The 18,493-nt window shown below is 41.2% G+C and overlaps 2 protein-coding genes and 1 long non-coding RNA gene across 3 annotated transcripts; all 3 read left to right on the top strand.

Moving 5' to 3' along the window:
* Nucleotides 1-1,287: 1,287 nt before the first annotated feature.
* Nucleotides 1,288-7,089, top strand: LOC108957248 (calcium homeostasis endoplasmic reticulum protein-like). The gene is given in 6 exon segments (XM_039300903.1): nt 1,288-1,440; nt 2,723-3,231; nt 3,234-3,777; nt 5,402-5,448; nt 5,451-5,694; nt 6,057-7,089. Coding segments are annotated over 5 exon segments (1,992 nt in total). The 5' UTR covers nt 1,288-1,440; nt 2,723-2,771; the 3' UTR covers nt 6,754-7,089.
* Nucleotides 7,090-7,808: 719 nt separating this feature from the next.
* On the top strand, nt 7,809-15,388 carry LOC104429276 (ATP-dependent DNA helicase Q-like SIM). The gene is made up of 16 exons (XM_039299173.1): nt 7,809-7,996; nt 8,884-9,507; nt 9,592-9,811; nt 9,891-10,001; nt 10,357-10,546; nt 10,689-10,971; nt 11,172-11,398; nt 11,823-11,879; nt 12,075-12,155; nt 12,305-12,368; nt 12,798-12,897; nt 12,979-13,062; nt 13,366-13,453; nt 13,996-14,136; nt 14,556-14,648; nt 14,954-15,388. Exons 2-16 carry the CDS (start codon nt 8,919-8,921, stop codon nt 15,257-15,259), a joined length of 2,634 nt encoding a protein of 877 aa, XP_039155107.1. The 5' UTR covers nt 7,809-7,996; nt 8,884-8,918; the 3' UTR covers nt 15,260-15,388.
* Nucleotides 15,389-16,542: 1,154 nt separating this feature from the next.
* On the top strand, nt 16,543-18,492 carry LOC120286722. Its single transcript, XR_005545434.1, has 4 exons — nt 16,543-16,809; nt 16,886-16,986; nt 17,106-17,166; nt 18,357-18,492. It is a non-coding gene; the product is annotated as an uncharacterized LOC120286722 (long non-coding RNA).
* The last annotated feature ends 1 nt before the right edge of the window (nt 18,493 follows it).

The following is an 18,493-nucleotide window of genomic DNA, read 5'->3' as shown; positions in this document are numbered from 1 at the left end:
ACCAGTTCGTCTGCCGCTTCATTTTTTTCTCTCAAGCGTCCTCTCTCCTTCGGAGAATTTCTCCGCAAACGGCCTTTGCCATAGCGTTTGCCGTCTCTTTTTTTTTCGTATTGTTGTCCCGTTTCAATTTGATTGTGCATATTGTGTGCTCTCCGCGGTTTGTTTGGATTAAATGATATAAATGTGATTTCAGGAGGCTACCATATTCTCAACCAGTTGTTTTGAGTGCATAGAACCGTTGCAACCAAAAGTCAAGTTGCGGAACATGTTCTGGAACGTGGTCTAACAAGTTCTCGTGAGTGAGCTGAATCGCTTCAATTTAGGCTTTTAAAATTGACAATTTGATAGATGAGTTACACTGTGATTTTCGTGTAGGCCAGTGAAAATCTTATAGCACGTGCATGATAACGATCTTAGAAATGAATAAGCTTTAGATTTCTATTTCGCTTGGGAGATGAGAAGGCTAATTGTAACCGTAAATTTACTCTAAATTTGACAATGGATATTATCTCCCCCATCTTCCCAATTACTTGCATTTATTACATAAGTGTATAATTATTGCATCGATCACGCTTTGAGTGTTTTGGAGTACTCGAGAAAATCATAAAACATCGGAAGAAATTGAGGGTTGCTCATTCACAAATCAATCATGGTTCTTTGTATAGAAATCTTCTAGGTCGTGCCAACTCCTTCTACCATGTAACAAACTCGATCTTGGCATAATTTTAGCAAACTTGAACATATCAAAAGCAGTCGTGTTAAAAAAAAAATATTTTTATGCACTTAAGTTAACTTTCTTCATAATGAGCTCACGTGGATGGTTATATTCCCATCATGACACAAGGCACAATGAGATACGACCCTATTTCTCAAAACTTATCATGTATTTTTCAATTTCAAAAATTTCGAATATGGGATATGCTCTACAGATTCTATAGCCTGTTTGGCCATGTTGATTACGTAGAATTCACAACTATCATAATTTTTCAACGCTACTTATATTATGATCCATGATTCTTAAAAAAAGCAATTAGGATGTGGTAATGTTTGTCATAATTGGTGAAGTGAACGATTTTTTATTTTATTTTATTTTCGCTGAACAAATTTGAGTATTTTATTTTGGCAACTAAATTAAAGAAATTTTCTGACCCCCAAAAAAATAAATTAATGAAATTTGCTCGGGGTGTTGGATCCTCCGGGTGACTTCACATCCCTGTAATATCCACAAATGCCCTCGGGCTGGTCATCTAATTACAATTCGGAGACCTGGTATGTTACAGAATCTCAAGGCCCTTCCCTTCCCTCCGGTCCTCCACCAGACACCTCCGCCAGACTCCTCCGCCACCAGCGTCACCGGGGGGCCGCCGCTCGCCGCTCGCCGCCGTAGCTCTCGTCGCCGGCAGCTCCACTTCTCGTTCTGCTTTTTACAGATATAGATAGGTCATCTCTCTCTCTCTCTCTCTCTCGTTCGCTTGCTCATGGATGCTTGACCATTCGAGTTAGGGCTTTTTTCCCCTCCCTCTTTCTCTCTGACTATGGAAGATCACCGGAAACCCTCGATTACCATCGCCCGTGGCCATTAGAGAGATCCTCCATTGCAGAGCTGAATTGGATTTTCGTTACTTGTAGGTTCGAATGGTTCTGCTCTACTTTTCCGGATGTGTCGGATAGTTGGGAAACTCGTAGGTGAATGGCATGGCAGTTTTTTTGTCGCTTTGTCCCTTTGCTGTTTTTCCATTTTGGCGAGCTCTTCTGCTTGGCTGAATGCCTTACGTCCTATAATTCGTGGTGATACTGAGCGAAAGTAGGTTTTACCCATTTCACCTGAAATCCTATAATTTCTGATTCGTGCGGCCCTTGAAGACCGCTCTGCTAATTTGTGGCTGTTGCTCGTCTAGCTAAATGCCCTGAAATTGTGAACTTTTTGCTGAAAGTTTTGGTAAAGTTGATTTCTTTGTCGGAAAGAGAACTGGTTTGAGCTTCGGTTCAACTGCATTAGAAATTTATCTTCTTATCCAATCATGTATGGCGTCATTTGCTGTCTGCAATTACCTGACGGACCTCTGTTTAAAGAGGTAGCGATGATTTTTGGCGCATCTCATTGTGTTGACTCTAGTTTTATATCTGGTGTTGTCTCGACTGCTGCTACACTTTGGCCAAGCTTAACTTGTCTTGCATTAAGATCCTTCCGATGTTTGAATTTGTTGTTGCACGGTAGTAGCTGTAGGTTCGAATGGCGAGGAAATAGCAGAACAGAAGTGTTTAATTGTACACCCGGCATACCAATGCTGTTGTTGAAATCTGGCAAGTATAAAATCTATAGTTTTCTCAGTATCGGTAAAATTTTCTCCATCCTGGTTTGAGACAGACTGCTTTAATGTTAAGCAAAGTAAGGTTGATGGAAGGGATTTTTTCTTATGTGGTGGTGAGACAGTTGACCGATTTATTTCCAAAATGATGTTTCTCCATAGTTTTCTATCAAATACTTTTGGGAGCATTTGGTAATGCTAAAGTACATTGGCAATTTTTGTACCTGTTCAGAGATGGACTGTGATTCTTTATGCCTTTTTTTTTCTTTTCTTTTTTAAGACTAGTGCAGATCTTTCAATTTTCTATACAGCTACCAACAGAAAATCAACTTTCTTTATGTGATTCTGCTTTGAATATGCTGAGTTGATTTATCTACTGCAATTCTTCTTAAACGTCATATATAATGTTGCAGGAAGATTTTGTGGTTGGGTTGATAGTCCATTCCATCAGTAACTCTGCTGATGGATCCTGCTATGGCATATGCTCAACAACAGCGGCAAGCAGCAAATATGCAGCAGCAGCAGCAACAGTATGGATTTCACCCGCAGCATCAGCAGTTCCCTCCTGTGCAGGGTCCTCCGTTCCTACCTCCGCATCCTTCTCTCCAGCAATTCCCTTATCATCACCCTATGCAGCAACAGCCTCAGCTTTCTTCCCATGCTCCTCCACTTCCTCACCTTCTTCATCTTCAGCAGCAACAGCAGCCACCATCTGCTTTCCCTCCACACATGGCTCCGCCACTTGTTCCTTCACCTTTCCTTGGTCCATATGACTCTGCTCCTCCTCCAGTTCCTCCTCCTGCTGATCCTGAGCTTCATAAACGCATTGAAAAACTTGTGGAGTACGCTGCTAAAAACGGACCTGAATTTGAAGCCATGATTCGCGAAAAACAGCAAGATAATCCTGCATATAGTTTTTTATTTGGGGTGAGGGGCATGGTTACTATCGTCACAAGCTTTGGATGTCCACGCGTTTTCCAGGCAGTCACTTTCCTCCTTTTTCACCGTCTTCAATGCCTATTATGCACCAACCTCCCAATCCAATGTTGAATGCATCTTCGCTGAACACACCACTGAATGCTGCCGGTGCTGCTCCAGGGTCTTCAGCCTCTATGTTAGGTGCTGCTCAAATGCATCAACAGCCTTTTCCTCCATTCTATGAGCAGCAGCCCCATCAACATCTCCCACCCTTTATGGCTCATGGTCGGCCAGAGTATGATAAGTCATCTGAGTCCTTCAAAGGACTATCTGGCCCACTTCCTGCTGATGTTGCTGCAGAGCTTAGTGACGTACTAAGTAATCTCACTGGTACAAAGGATTCAATTAAAGGGGCCAAAATTTGGTTCATGCAGAGATCTCCATTTGCTCCAGCTCTTGCAGAGGCTCTTAGGGACAGGGTCTATGCAATGGATGACTCTGAGAGACAGCTGCACATCATTTACCTTGCTAATGACATTCTTTTTGACAGGTGAGATTCTTATCATGTGCCATTTCTTGTCCTATTGAGGAATCTGACTTCTATCTGTTCAGGATAATCTTATTATGCTTGCAGTCTAAGGTTGATTTGTAGATTCTTTTACTGCTTCATACTATTCCCCTCATAGTGATTGCTTATGCTAGTTCTACTTTCAGTCTTTTTCTAAAATAATGGATGTTCACTGGTCCTTCTGGAGTATTGTTACATTGTTAAACACCCCTCCTCCTGCTCCTTCTCTCCTTTATTTTATTTTATTTTATTTTATTTTATTTTTTTATGTATGACTAAGTCAAACCAAACCCAAATAAGTGATAACTCAGGCAATTGGACCAGAAATATTTGTTTTACACAGGAGCATTTCTCCAAGTTAGTTAGAATTAATGATTGTTACTTCTAGGAAGTATATTTATAGGTATCTTGAAGAGAGGGACAGCACCGTGGTAAATTTTTATGTGCTTAGAATGTGGAAGAAGTCTCGTGAGTTTATTTCCCAGTTGGTTCAACTAGGAGTTTCATATGCTTAACGTGACACTGTTCACATCAACAAGGTCAAATTGTAAGGTGTGTTTATGTAGCTATTGGTTAAAAAGCATCTTTTGTGGCTCAGGTAGTGAATACTGTCCAAGAGGGGAGCTATGGAATACTCTTTTGTAATTAGCCCCTCAATTACATTTTGCCCGAGATGGCTTAGTCTTTCTACCCTGTGGGATTTCTCCTTCTCTTGTATTCCAGTAAAATGATTTCAGTAAAGTAAATGTCAGGAATTGTGGACAGGGAACTATACACACAAGTGTGACATGATTTAGTGGAACGATCAATTATTAGAGCTTTAGATGGAAAAGTTAAAATGGAAATATGAAATTTTGCACTGTAAAATTGAGAACCGAATTTGAACAACTTTTTTTTTCTTTTATATAACTCGGCTCAACGCATGGGCTTGCATCTTTAATCTTGGGTCTTGCTGGTTTGTTCACATGGTTGGGGACTTGTGTGTCCCTTGTTGGTGGTGTTGGGTATTTTGACAAACATGGTTAGGATGAGATGGTCATGTGTTCTATGGGTTTTGCCTTACTTAATTGCTTTATTCTACAAATCCTATTTGTCGGTCCTGCACCCCGATGCATATTGGGAACATGTTGATCCTTGTTCTTGTAGGGCTTACATGTGGCATGTGTTACGAGTCTTCTCTCTGTTGACTTGCCTTTCATTTCCTTCTTTCCCCTCTTTTTTCTCATTGTGGATAATGTATGGATTGATAGGTCTGCCATCAGTAGCAGCATGGTAGGCTCTCTGTATGATATGTTACACCATAAAATAAAAAGGCTTTCCATTATTAGTATGGAGATTGGGATTGGCTCATAAATATAATTTCCTATCCCACTGAACCATGTATCTATATGACTGCGCCTGTTCAATAGAATTAGTGATTTTTCCTTCTTGTGGCCTTACATTGTAGCTTATGTTCTCCATAATCAGGAGATGCAAGTCTCGTTTCTTTTTCCCTACAGATCCTTTCAATTTGTAATGTCTGTCACGGAATGTTAGACAGTTCTGCTGTGATTTTCTAGTTTGCATTCTGTCAGGGCGCTGTAACATTATCTCTTATTTGTTGCAGCTTGCAACGAAGGGTTAATCCTCATGAGCTTGATAATGAGGCCGTCGCGTTAAACCTGTTTTAGGTTCAATGCTTGCAAGGATTTACCACAATCCTCAAAACAAGGAAGAAAATCAATCACGTCTACAGAAAATATTACAATTTTGGGCTTCTAAGGAAGTTTTTGATCAGGATACAGTTTATGGTCTAGAGGGTGATATGATTGGTGGGGTACCTAGTGGTTCTTTTCCTGGGCCTTCAAAAGAACTATCCATGTCTTCCAAAGACTCTGCCTCAGGTATTCTATCACCTAAATTAGATTTCTTTGAATGGCTAATTAAACTATGCAATTTACTTGAAATGCATTGGCTACATAGGAAAAAAGAAACACTACTTAGACTAGATCAAATTGTTCAATCATCCTAGAACAAGGTCTAGTTCTTGTTGCTCCCTTTCCTTGCAATTTTCTTATTTGTTCCAGCTTACAGTCGTGAAGAATTAGATCAAAGTGATCAATCATCAAATATTCTGGCTTCTTACTTCCTGGGAAAGAGCTAGATGTGTAAAGCTCTGATGAAAATGGCACCGGCATTGTTATTGTTGTAGTTGTTCATATGAGATTAGTAGTTTCATGTTTGAAAATTGCCTAGCTTGTTATCTTGTGCAGGGTTGCCACAACAAACACCAAATCTCCTCGCTGGCAGCAAGAAAGGCAAAGTTCTGTTTCAGGTCTACCGGATAAAGACCCAGCCTTGCAATCCTCTTTAGCACCTCAGCAATTTCTTCCTAATGCAGTACCTGGCGGTGCTTTCCCAGGGTCCATTCCCATGCCCTCAGCTGTTCAGCCTTTACCAGCATCAAATGCTCATGTTGGCGAAAAAATGCCCCCATATCCTTTATTCCCACCTGGTCTTATACCAGGAATGGTTAGAAAGATGCAGATTGGCAGTGGTGTGCCTTACTCTCCCATGAGCCCTTTGGACATTCCAAACGTAATACCCCCATCTACTGTGCCTCCATCAGAAATTCTCGAGAGGGTGTCGAAATTCTTCAAAGAAATTGGAGAGGTCAACCCTTCTGAAGGACCCATGGAATCAGATTCTAGAGAAGATGATGAGGATTATGCAAGAGAGCTTCCTGTTCGCAAGGGAGGAGCATGCATACCCCCACCTCCCAATCTGCAGGTTGACCCAGAGACAGGTGCTTATGCTGATGGAAGTGTTGATCGGAAAAGTGGCTCAGGTAGATTGGGACTAGGGGCAACGGCCAATCCCAATGAAGTGAGTCAATACGATGATGTTTATACTTCTTACAGGAAGCAAAGAAGCACGAACTACCATTCATCAATGAGTGCACGAGCTGCTGCAAGGTAGTAAGATGGAGCATGGTGTGCTCATCTCCCCAATCCTTACTGCTCTCTGAGTGAAGTCGTGTTTAGCCTTGGAAAGTGATGTTTTAGATCGAAGTCCTGTATTTGTACAATCAATGTTTCAATTTGAAATTATGGAAGGTAGGCCTGCTCAGGGTGCAAGATCCTAGTATTTTTCTCATTTTGCTGTGTGGATGTCCAGGTCCCCAACTCTTCATGGTGAGGAGTTATAATCATGCTCATCATTTTGGATAATGCTTACTGTGGATATTATACTTTGGAGAGTTCTGCATATTTGCCAAGGAATATGCACTTCGATCTCTTGTTTCTTTTGGCTAAATCCAAGTATCTTCTTATTGGTGAAAGTATTCTTTTGGAGCATTCATTCACTTCCAAACTGTAACCCTCTCTATGATCTAATTATAGTACATTTTGAAGCATCTTCCAACATGAGATCGTGCACTTAGATATTTATGAAAACGAGTAGTTTTGCTTTCGTGGGAATTTCGATAAAACCGGTGTTTCCTGTAACTTATGCATCTATTGAACTGTGGACTGAAACTCTGCATCGGGCCTCTAGAGAGGATCCCGCAAAGTTTTTCAATTCACTTCCTCAGCAGGATAAGATTATCTACTTGGATACATGAGCACTGTTAAATAACGGTTCCTCTATCGTCCATGGGAGTTTAATTTCTCACGGCGGTGATGTGGTATCGGTTCCTCGTTGCCGAGTCAACAGTCTACATCACCAAAAGATCATTTCATGCCTATGCCACTTTAGCAAGCTATATCATACCCGCTTCAACGATTAAATCAACAGAGCATACGGTAATGCGTCAAATGAAAGGATGTCATCGAACGGGTAGGCATTTTGATTGCATAAAGTCGCATTGGATCCGTCTCTCTTCTCACGAGCCCATTCCGCACCGTCGTTTCGGAATTCGTATCCATCGCCGTTGCAGAAAGCGCGCAAAAACGCACCGCTTTGGGCGGAGCAAGCAAATACGACGCTGCAGCAACATCACATCACACTGCAATTCAGTCTCTGCAAATCCCTCCCTCCCTCCCTCCAAAAAGAAAAAGAAAAAGAAATCGAACAGGGCTGGCGCTCGAGCTCGACCTACGCGCGCCTGCGAAGAGGAAGGTCGGATCGAATCTCGCGAGCATTTCCACAAACACCTTCTCTCTCTCTCCCTCCGTCCGCCGATCGCAGTCGCGTTTCCACCGGTCGGCTCCGCAGGAACGAGGTAAATGCGCTCGCGGAGCGAACCGAACGGATCGTCCGAGCTTACTTTGTCGCTCGATGAAGACGCCGGTCTTTTAGGTGGCCGGTTCGTAGTTGAGACGGGCGTTCCTGGTTTGATTGTCGTAGTAGAAGGAAACGAACGATTCCGTTGGGGCGCGCGTGGCTCGATCGAACGTAGCGTCCTCTCTTGCGTTTTTCCTTCTCGTGGAAGAATCAGCGAAGGACGCCCAATTGTGAGGAGGCAGTATGCGCGTTGTGTTGATGTTTTGGAGAGTGATTTTGTTCTTTAGGAGGAAGGAAGATAAGAATTTTGCTGGTTGGATGGGCTTAATTTAATCAGGGCATTGCTGTGTGGTTGAGTCAGTTCTGTTTAATGTGTTTTTAGTGTAAATTTTCATGTGAGAGAGGAACACAGCCCAAATGCCAAAAGCATAGGCCTGCCATTTGTTATTTCTTCTCTTGTTCGTTTCACTTTTGTTGGAATTGGGACTTGCCTGGTTGCGGATTTCGAGGGTTTTTGATGCGAAAGCTGAGATGATCGAGTCCCTCACCATGATATAATTCCTAATTTTAAGAATCGAATGACTGTCTTTTCCTTTCTTTTGGGTTCCGTCACTGTTCGGCAGGCAAATAGAAATTAATTCTCCTGTTGTTGCTGATAAGGCATGATTCTTCTATCCCGTGTACACCCGTTATTTCTGTGAGTCCAGCTTACTTACATGATCTCCGTTTTACGACTTGGAGGACTTGCAGGCTTTCTTGAACGTAAAATTCTTTTGCAACATGTGCACGTGGGACCAATATCTTGTTATACCGATGACATACAGAGAGATTCCATTTATTCTTACACCATTATGTGACATTCTTTATTCCTTTCTTTTATTGTAGTCTCCAGTCCATCCTAAAAATTCAGAATCTATATCATGAATGGTGAAGCTGTCGATGGTGATGCCGCTGTTGCAAAACTTGTTGAAATGGGATTTGAATATTCTTCAGCAGTAGAGGCTGTGAAAGTGGTTGGTGCTTCAATAGATGATGCGGTTGAGTATATCCTCAATGGCCCTTCGAGAACCAATTTGGGTGCATCAACAAGTTCTAACTGTTCCAAAGTTTGTGTAAAAGCTTCAGGCAAAAGAGCTTCGTCCCTGTCACAACCCTCAGGGAAAATGCAGCAATCTAACATTCTGGATCATTTTGGTACAAAAATGCAAACCAAAAGAAGTAAATTTAATGTGGCAAAAGATGCTTTGAATGCGGGGTCAAAAGTCTCACCTGTCATGGAAGGAAACGGGAACGTCCATCCTGATATGCATCGAGACACCAAGATCAAATCAGAAATTATTGCTGTTGATTGCCCAGTAGAGCTGCGTCTGGGAGCAGACTGGGAGCAGCAAGTTAGTAGTCTCTTACGGAAGCACTTTGGTCATGCATCCTTGAAGAGTTTCCAGAGAGAAGCTTTGGCTGCTTGGCTATCTAACCAAGATTGCCTTGTTCTCGCTGCAACAGGATCTGGTGATTTTTATTTGCTTGTGATTGACCAAAATACTTTCAGACCTAGAGCTGGTTCCATATTCAGGAATGATCTCTGTTTTGCAGGTAAATCACTGTGTTTCCAGATTCCAGCCCTACTGACTGGGAAGGTGGTTGTTGTGATCTCACCATTGATAAGTTTAATGCATGACCAGTGTCTAAAGCTCGCAAAACATGGTGTCTCTGCCTGCTTTCTTGGATCTGGGCAACCTGACAATAGTGTGGAAAAGAAAGCGATGGAGGGAAAATATGGTTTGATATATGTTTGCCCAGAGACGGTTTTAAGGTAAGAGTTTGACATGTCATGTGCAGTGGTGTTATCTCTTTTGTCATTTTTTTACCGAGTGATATGGATCTTCCTACAGGCTGATAAAGCCACTACAAAGTCTTGCAGCAGGCCGAGGAATCGCATTATTTGCAATTGATGAAGTCCACTGTGTTTCGAAATGGGGCCATGATTTTCGGCCTGACTACAGGTTAACCCTTTTCTTCTGATCCGATCTTTCTCTGTGCACTACCTAATTTGTCTGGCAGGTGATTAACCATCTTAGACCTGACTTGCTAAAAGTGTCACATACGTTAATCATAGACATGATGGTAAACCTGTCATTTTACCTCATATATTTCTATCTTTCATTTCTGTAATACAATTTGATTTTCGTTACAGTCATTTCTTCTCTCTTTTTCTTACCTGTTGCTCGGTTATTTACCATGACTTTGACCATTGGTTCAGCTTTGCATGTTAATGATCCTGGTTGATAGAGAGGACAATTATGATGATTAAAGATTATGGTAAGGATTCTTTCCTGACTGAAGTTTTTCACATTTCAGGAAACTATCTGTGTTAAGAGAGAACTTCAGCACTTCCAAGATGAAGTTCTTGAAATTTGACATCCCACTGATGGCTTTGACTGCTACTGCTACTAACCGTGTTCGAGAAGATGTTATTCGGTGCCTTTGCATGTCAAAGGAGACAAAGATTGTGCTTACATCATTCTACCGCTCCAATCTACGTTTTTCCGTGAGTTCGTTGTTTTCTTTTGTTCTAAGGATTGGATTAGGTTTTTTTGTGTTCATAGGGATATTTAAGTGCCTGAAAACAGAAATATGCACCGGCATGAAATTTGGTAGATTTGCTCCTAATATGGACCTGCTGTTAACAGGTTAAGCATAGCAGAACTTCTTCACGGACTTACAAAAAGGATTTCCATGTTTTGATAAAAACATATGGTTTGAGAAGAAAGATCGGTGACAACCAGCATCTCGACTGTGCTGAAGATTCCGATAATACATCAGTATGTTCAGAGGACGATTACTGTGACAGATATGAAGATGATGAAGCGAATTTGGTGAAAAATGATAACACTTCTTCAAGGGAGACAGGATTGTCAGTTGAATTCTTAGAAGATGAAACGGACACCTTCCAGGGTGTGGATGATTGGGATGGTATAACTTCTTATTAAAGAGGCATATCTTTGGAATTCTGATTATGGCATGATGTTTCCACCATTGCTGTTTATATATGCTTGTAGGATGGGGAGCAAGGGACTTTATGAAAACTTACTCATAAAATGGAAATTGTCCGAAAACTGTGCTAGAACTTCTTCATCCTGTAATTTGATGTGCTATTCAATTGGCCCTTGCAGTTCCCTGTGGAGAATTCCATGGAGAATCTCCTGATTTAAGCCAGGAGGTATGCAGTTCTTTTGAGATGTCTGATTCACCAATGGAACTGGAGGAAAGGCTGAAGCTTCAGCAAGAGCCATTAGATCATGGACCTACTATTATTTATGTCCCTACGAGGAAAGAAACTGTGACAATTGCCAAATTCTTGTGTGACTTCGGCATCAAAGCAGCAGCTTATAATGCCAAGGTTTCATTCTGCATAATTAGACCCTTTTTAATTAATGTATTCTCAATTTGATGGTTTGATTTTGGTATCATTCTTGCTTCAAACTACTCCACATTCCTTTTATATTAATCACCGGGTTTTTCACTAGAATTTTCACCAAAAGATTTGAATCACGTGGATAAATATCTCCAGAGATTTCACGTCTTGATTTCTGCAATGCTGCCAGAGATATATGACTTGTATCTGTAGAAGTAGAGATAATACATGAGCAGTTCAAGCGCTCAATGACCATTTACCTGGTATGAATGTGATGTCATGTACATCATAAATGGTAGAAATTACAAGTTAGACAGATATAAGATATCCTTTAACTCTGTTTATCTTGACATTTTACTTACAAAATATTTATTCCATTGTAGCTGATAAATTGTTTATTTCTTTACAGTTGTCAAAATCATATCTTAGGCAAGTCCACAAGGAATTTCATGAGGACAACGTAGAGGTAACCATAATTGTATATTGGATTATTGTCCTCTGCAAATATAGTGCATAAGATCAAATGTGTTAAGTGGCATGATCTGCATTTGATCCTTTGTGAAGTATCTCCTCCATATCACAGCATGCAATAGGAATAGTTCATTGAGCATCTCCTTCATAATACTGCTATTTGAGACCTGCTTTGTTACCTGACATCCAGGTTGTTGTTGCGACTATGGCTTTTGGAATGGGGATCGACAAGTTAAATGTCAGAAGAATCATCCACTATGGTTTGCCACAGGTCAGCATCTCAATGTCTTTTATACTGCGCTGATTTTCCTTTTACCCCATTCCTTTCTTTGTTTTTTCATCCTTCTTTTCCTTGCTAAGAATGCTTAAGTGGCACTTCTTACATATGAGTTTGAGATTCCGGGTTGAATTCACTTGCAGAGTTTAGAAGCATACTATCAAGAAGCAGGGCGTGCTGGAAGGGATGGAAAATTAGCAGATTGCAGTAAGTTCTTTAAACTGTACATTGTGGTTTGAGACCGTTAGTTTTGTATATCCATAGAAAGAACTATCGAATTCTCTACTTAATAAGGGAAGCCCAGGTGGGCAGGGAGGGAGAGTTCTATGCTATTTTAAACCTCAGAAGAGCATGGAAATATATTCGCAACATATAGATTTCCACTTTATAGTGTTATTGATCCTTCGTTTCTTGTTTATCGGCTCTGGTTGGAGAAATTTTTTTCACCTGGCTGAATTGTTTTGGTTCTGTTTCACATTATTTATTAGACTTAGGATAACTTCATACTTTTTTTGGTGAGTGATCCTGGCAGTAATGATGCACTATGCAGTGTCTTTCTCCATTTATTCGGTATTTTGTAAGCTACAATATGTATTGTGTGTATCCTTATATATGTCTTCTCTCCTCCTCAATCAGTACTCTTTGCTAATTTAGCAAGAACACCAACTCTGTTGCCTAGTAAAAGGAGTGAAAATCAGTTGAAACTAGCGTACACAATGCTGTCTGATTGTCACAGGTATGTTTACTTATTCTCCTTCATTCTATTAGTTGGACATGTCTTAATATTTTATGGCCAGCCTTTTTCTTTCTGCTGCAGATATGGAATGAACACTGCAAACTGTCGAGCTAGATCACTCGTTGAGTACTTTGGGGAGCACTTCAGTCACGAGAAGTGCTACTTGTACATTGCTCATCCTTTTCTGCTTTATTTGTAGAATATGCTCTCATGAATTATGGTCTATTGAGCAGCTACATCATGCTGAAAATTAGGTTGACGGTAGATTTATCTCCTTAGCCAGATCGACGTGATAAAATATAACTTATCATTCCATTTCATGAAATCCTGCCTTTGCTCTTGGTACGTCACATAGGATTCAGAGAAGTCGACAAAAAATAGGATTCAGAGAAGATAGTAATTCTTTGAGCTCCCTTCTATGATATCAAATGATTACTTTTCAAGATTATGAAGTATCTATCATTGTAGGTGCGATGTGTGCATTAAAGGACCTCCTGAGATGCTGGATGTGAGGGAAGAGGCTGATATTTTCATGCAGGTTCTCGCTGCTCACAAGGTTAGTTCATAGAACCATGAGATATCAGGAGTTCATATCTGGTTAATCTTCACAATGTTTTGTGTTCAAGGGCTCCAGTCCTATACTTTGTTGGAGATATGACAATATCAGTTCTCATTGTAGATGAAATGTAATGGCACCATATTATTTCTTCTCACTGTATGAGATGTTCCACAAACATCATAGTGGAGGATAGAAGGTCCTTTCTGTCATTTAGAACTTGAAAGATATGCTTTAGATTGTTTAGAGAGATGGGCATTTTTAATTCGTTTGGAGGAAAGATGAAAGGGCGAAAGATAGTTTTATTTGGTATTCTCAGACCATTACATAATGATAAAGGAAGAGCAAGAGGTTTTTAGGCAGCAGGACCCTTCTTATTTTGATTGAGTGAAGTTGTCCATTATAGATGGAATTGGCATTAGTAAATGCAGTTGCTGCTAAGAATCTTCATTGTTTTTTGATGGCTTTACATGCAAATTAGCAAGGGATGTATCGTACAGTGACATATGGTGATAGGTAATCTCTAAGTCCCTGTGATGCAGAAACAATATGCTTTGTCTCGGGGAAACAGTGGATACATTGCCGACTCATATGACGATGATATAACACGTCGTGACGTCAAACAAAGACAGTATGTTGAGAAGCTATATCTCAAGCTCTTGGTCAGTAAAATCAGGGAGCAGGTACTCTTTCTCTCTCTCTCTCTCTCTCTCACACACACACACCCACACCCATCCACACACACACCCCACTACAAGTAGCTGCCTCCTTGAGGGAGGGGCAGTTCAAATATAGCGTCTTCTTCCTGGCAATTCATCTGTTCATTCTCCTTTCTCCTCCTGGTATCGAAAGGGAGAGCATATTCTCAGATATGGTAGACAAATGCTTCACTGCTTGTCAGGTTCTCTTTGTTAGCTTGCTGCTGCCAGTGCTAAAATGTGACTTGAAATGGTAAAAAGGTTCGAACCAAAAAAAAAGGTGAAAAAGAACGGTGTACAAATATGTTCAATGATGAGTCGCTTTTATCTGATGTGTGTCGCATAGATCCATGTATTTCCTTTATGTCAGCTGTTACCTGATGTGCTGATATTCCCCTCTGCAGTCTCCTAAGTACATGGCAATTGACATGTTATGGTGGCAAGGTCTTGCTCGAGTTATGGAAAGTAAAGGATACATCAAAGAGGGTGATGAGAAGGTATGCACTCTTATAATGAATTAAACTAGACATTTTGTTGGAAAATATAGACATGAGTAGATCTTGTCTTGCCATCATCTGATAAGTGGATAACACGGACATCAAGGACATTATTTTTAGGGATGGCCCTGCATAATCTCTCAGTACACTTATTGTCAGTTCAAAGCTTTCAATTTATCTAAGGAAACACTCGCATGGTCGTGTAGTTCCATTGCTTTTGCACACATTCAGAATGCACATTCGATTGAAGGTACATATCTGCATCATCATGGGCTCCTTAGTAATTCAGGACTTCCTTTTTGCAGGCTCATGTTCAGATCAAATATCCCGAGCTAACAGAAAGAGGATGGGATTTTGTGCAATCACAAAGAGAGGAAAGCTTGTACATATTTCCTGAAGCTGATATGCTTCTCGCGGGGAGAAAACGGAGATCATTTTCCACTTTTTCTGAATGGGGTAAGGGCTGGGCTGATCCTGAGATACGTCGCCAGCGGTTGGGGAGGAGGCGATCAAACAGGAAGCCAAGAGAAAGGAAATCAAAAGGTTTTAAGGCCAGTCAGAAAACTGTTCGAGGAAGGCTATCTAAATTATTAAAACTAAAATCAAAGTGAGGCGGTTGTTTTGGGCAGGAACTTGCCCAAGTGTTTGGTTTTATCTGTAATTACTGAATTAGGCACTGACATACATAAATTCATTGAAATGTATTTTTTTTTTTTTTTCGCGAAACAGCTTTTGAATGCATATGCTTCAGCTTCAAATAGATCTTTTTTAGATTAGAAACTACTTTCATCGCAGATAATTACACGATGGAACGTAAACTTGTGCTGGATGCTGGGAGTGGTGCCTCATTGGTCATTTTTTGAGCTGGTTTGTTGCAGTGAAATGCATTTCGTGTCTTTGCATCGATCACCTTCTTGAGTCTTAACGCGTTGCCAAATATGGAATCCCGTCGTCCACGAGCAAATGACGGATTCCGTATTTTGTTGAAGTAACTCGTCGCCTTTAAGAAAACTTAGAAAAGTAAACTGTAGGATTCGATTCCGCTTCACCTTCGACTCCCCAATAAAGCAGTGGGTTTCCTCGGTCGCTCAAAGCTCGTCGTTAGCCGTCATTATCTTATGAGCATAGGGGTTTGCAGTCAATAAAAAGGGGGAAAAAAAGAAAGACAATTGTCGTTATCTTGAGAGCATAGAGGTTTGCAGTCAAGAAAAAGGGAAAATAAAATAAAATAAAAGAAAGACTATTGTCGTCCTTGACCTCCTCATTTAATCACTTTACCGATTTTGTTGGCCGGTTCGTAGTTGAGACGGGCGTTCCTGGTTTGACTGTCGTAGTAGAAGGAAACGAACGATTCTGTTGGGGCGCGCGAGGCTCGATCGAACGTAGCGTCCTCTCTTGCGTTTTTCCTTCTCGTGGAAGAATTAGCGAAGAACGCCCAATTATGAGGAGACAGTATGCGCGTTATGTTGATGTTTTAGAGAGTGATTTTGTTCTTTAGGAGGAAGGAAGATAGGAATTTTGCTGGTTGGATGGGCTTAATTTAATCAGGGCATTGCTGTGTGGTTTTTTTTTTTTTTTGGTCTGAAATGATAGACGTTTTCATTCATAATAAGCAGGACTTACAAGAAGATAATAGGTAATATTCCGAAAATAAAATCTCCGAAAGGGCTGGAGGAGGGACGGACCTCCAATTTTGAGGTAGTGAATTGTTACTGTGCAATTTCGCTAGCATATCGGCAGCTTTGTTAGCATTCCGTGGACAGTGACTGAGCTTCGTGAGTGGTAAGCGAGCGAGCAGGCCTGTGCATTGTTCAATTATGGGCTTCACCTGCCATGGAATCTCGGCCCAGCCCAAGAGACTTTTGGTATGCGGTAAAGCAATCAGTTTGGAACTCCACTTCACTTTGCTGTACTTGCCCGAGTTCTGTCTCTCCCACGTGCAGGTCTGTTCGAAGTTGCAGCAGCTTCAACCCTTGCAAAATCGCTAGGGTTTCAGCTTGAATCGGGGATGAGGCTCGGACCTTCCGCACAAAACCGTCGATCACTTGCCCGGCGTGGTCCCGCAAAATACCAGCGATTGATCCGGTTTGTTCCCCCTGTTTCCAAGATCCGTCGACGTTCATCTTCAGCTTTCCTTCCTCCGGTGGCCTCCACTGGTTCGGTGAGTTCAGATCTGAGTTCTTCTTTACTTCTTTTGGCTGCCATCTGCTGAAATTTCGGAGGTGGGCTTCCGCCAGGTCTACTATGGTGTTCGGTTCCAGTTTTTGGCCTCTGAAGATCAAATTGTTGCGTGCTTTCCAGACAAACCAGAGGATCATCGCTAGCAGCTCTTTCTCGGGTGGGTGTCTTTGTTCTTCGAATCTGTCCAGTAGCCACTTATCAAAGCGGGATATGCTATGTGGTTCGCACTTGATTCTCACCCTTGGGTCGTTCCATATTTCTTTTGTCCATTTGCAGAGAAGAAACAGGTGCTCGGTTGTTTCCACTTGATTATTGCATAGCGTGCAAAGGGGTTGAGGTAATACCTTTCTATTGTATAGATTCTCTCTTGTTGAAATTGCATTCTGACAAACGCTCCATATAAAGATGCGTATTTTTGGGGGGATAGATAATTTCCAGATCTTTGTCCATAAAGTGCGAGGGGGTGTAAATGAGGTTGACGCTCTGTGTTGATCTACTGTTGTGTTGTCTGCACTTATATTGTTATAGCCGCTTTTCACCGTATACTTTCCCAACTTGTTACCTCGCCAAACTAGAGTATCTTCCTCCAGGATTGGACTTAGCGGGATAGATAGAATCTCATTTGCTATTCTGTTTTCAAAGAGGTGCTGGACTTCTGCTTCCTTCCATCTCCTGTTTGTGTCGTTTATCAGTTCAGCTACTGTTGTGGGTTCATCTCTGTTTGCTGGGCCTCCAATCACACCAGATTCCAGCCACTTATCCTCCCGAATGCTGATTTTTTTCCCATCCCCTACCCGCCATTGGATCTCCTTTGCAATGGTTTCTCTCCCCACCATAATGCTATGCCAACCCCATGAAGGATGCTGCCCTTTACCTGCCTTCCACATATCACCATTTGGAAAATAAACCCCTTTAAGTATTCTGCTCCATAAGGCTGTAGATGATTGAGATAATCTCCAGGCCTGTTTTCCCAGCATTGCTTTGTTGAAGTTTACTAAATCTCTGAATCCGAGGCCTCCTTCATCTTTTCTCTTTTTCAATGCTTCCCACTTCTTCCAATGTAATCCGCTGCTATTTTCATTTTGCTTCCACCAAAAGGTAGCCATTCTCCTTTCAATCGATCTACATATTGAGATGGGAATTTTGCTGTGTGGTTGAGTCAGTTCTGTTTAATGTGTTTTAGTATAAATTATCATGCGAGAGAGGAATAGCCCAACATGCCAAAAGCATAAGCCTGCCATTTGTTATTTATTTTCTTGTTCGTTTCACTTTTGTTGGAATTGGGACTTTGCCTGGTTGTGGATTTGGACGGTTTTTGATGCGAAAGCTGAGATGATCGAGTCCTTCACCATGATATAATTCCTAATTTTAAGAATCAAATGACTGTCTCTTCCTTTCTTTTGGGTCCATCACTGTTCCGCAGATTCTCCTGTTGTTGCTGATAAGGCACCATTCTTCTATCCTATGTACACCTGTTATTTCTGTGAGTCCAGATTACTTACGTGTTCTCCCTTTTATGACTTGAAGGACTTGTAGGCTTTCTCGAATGTAAAATTCTTTTGCAACATGTGCACGTCGGAGCAATATCTTGTTATGCTGATGACATACAAAGAGACTCCATTATTCTTACACCATCATGTGACATTCTTTATTCCTTTCTTTTA

Source organism: Eucalyptus grandis, chromosome 8 (genome assembly GCF_016545825.1).
Source record: "Eucalyptus grandis isolate ANBG69807.140 chromosome 8, ASM1654582v1, whole genome shotgun sequence".
NCBI lineage: Eukaryota > Viridiplantae > Streptophyta > Magnoliopsida > Myrtales > Myrtaceae > Eucalyptus > Eucalyptus grandis.
The sequence above is the reverse complement of the archived record's forward strand: the minus strand, read 5'-3'. Positions and strand labels throughout refer to the sequence as shown.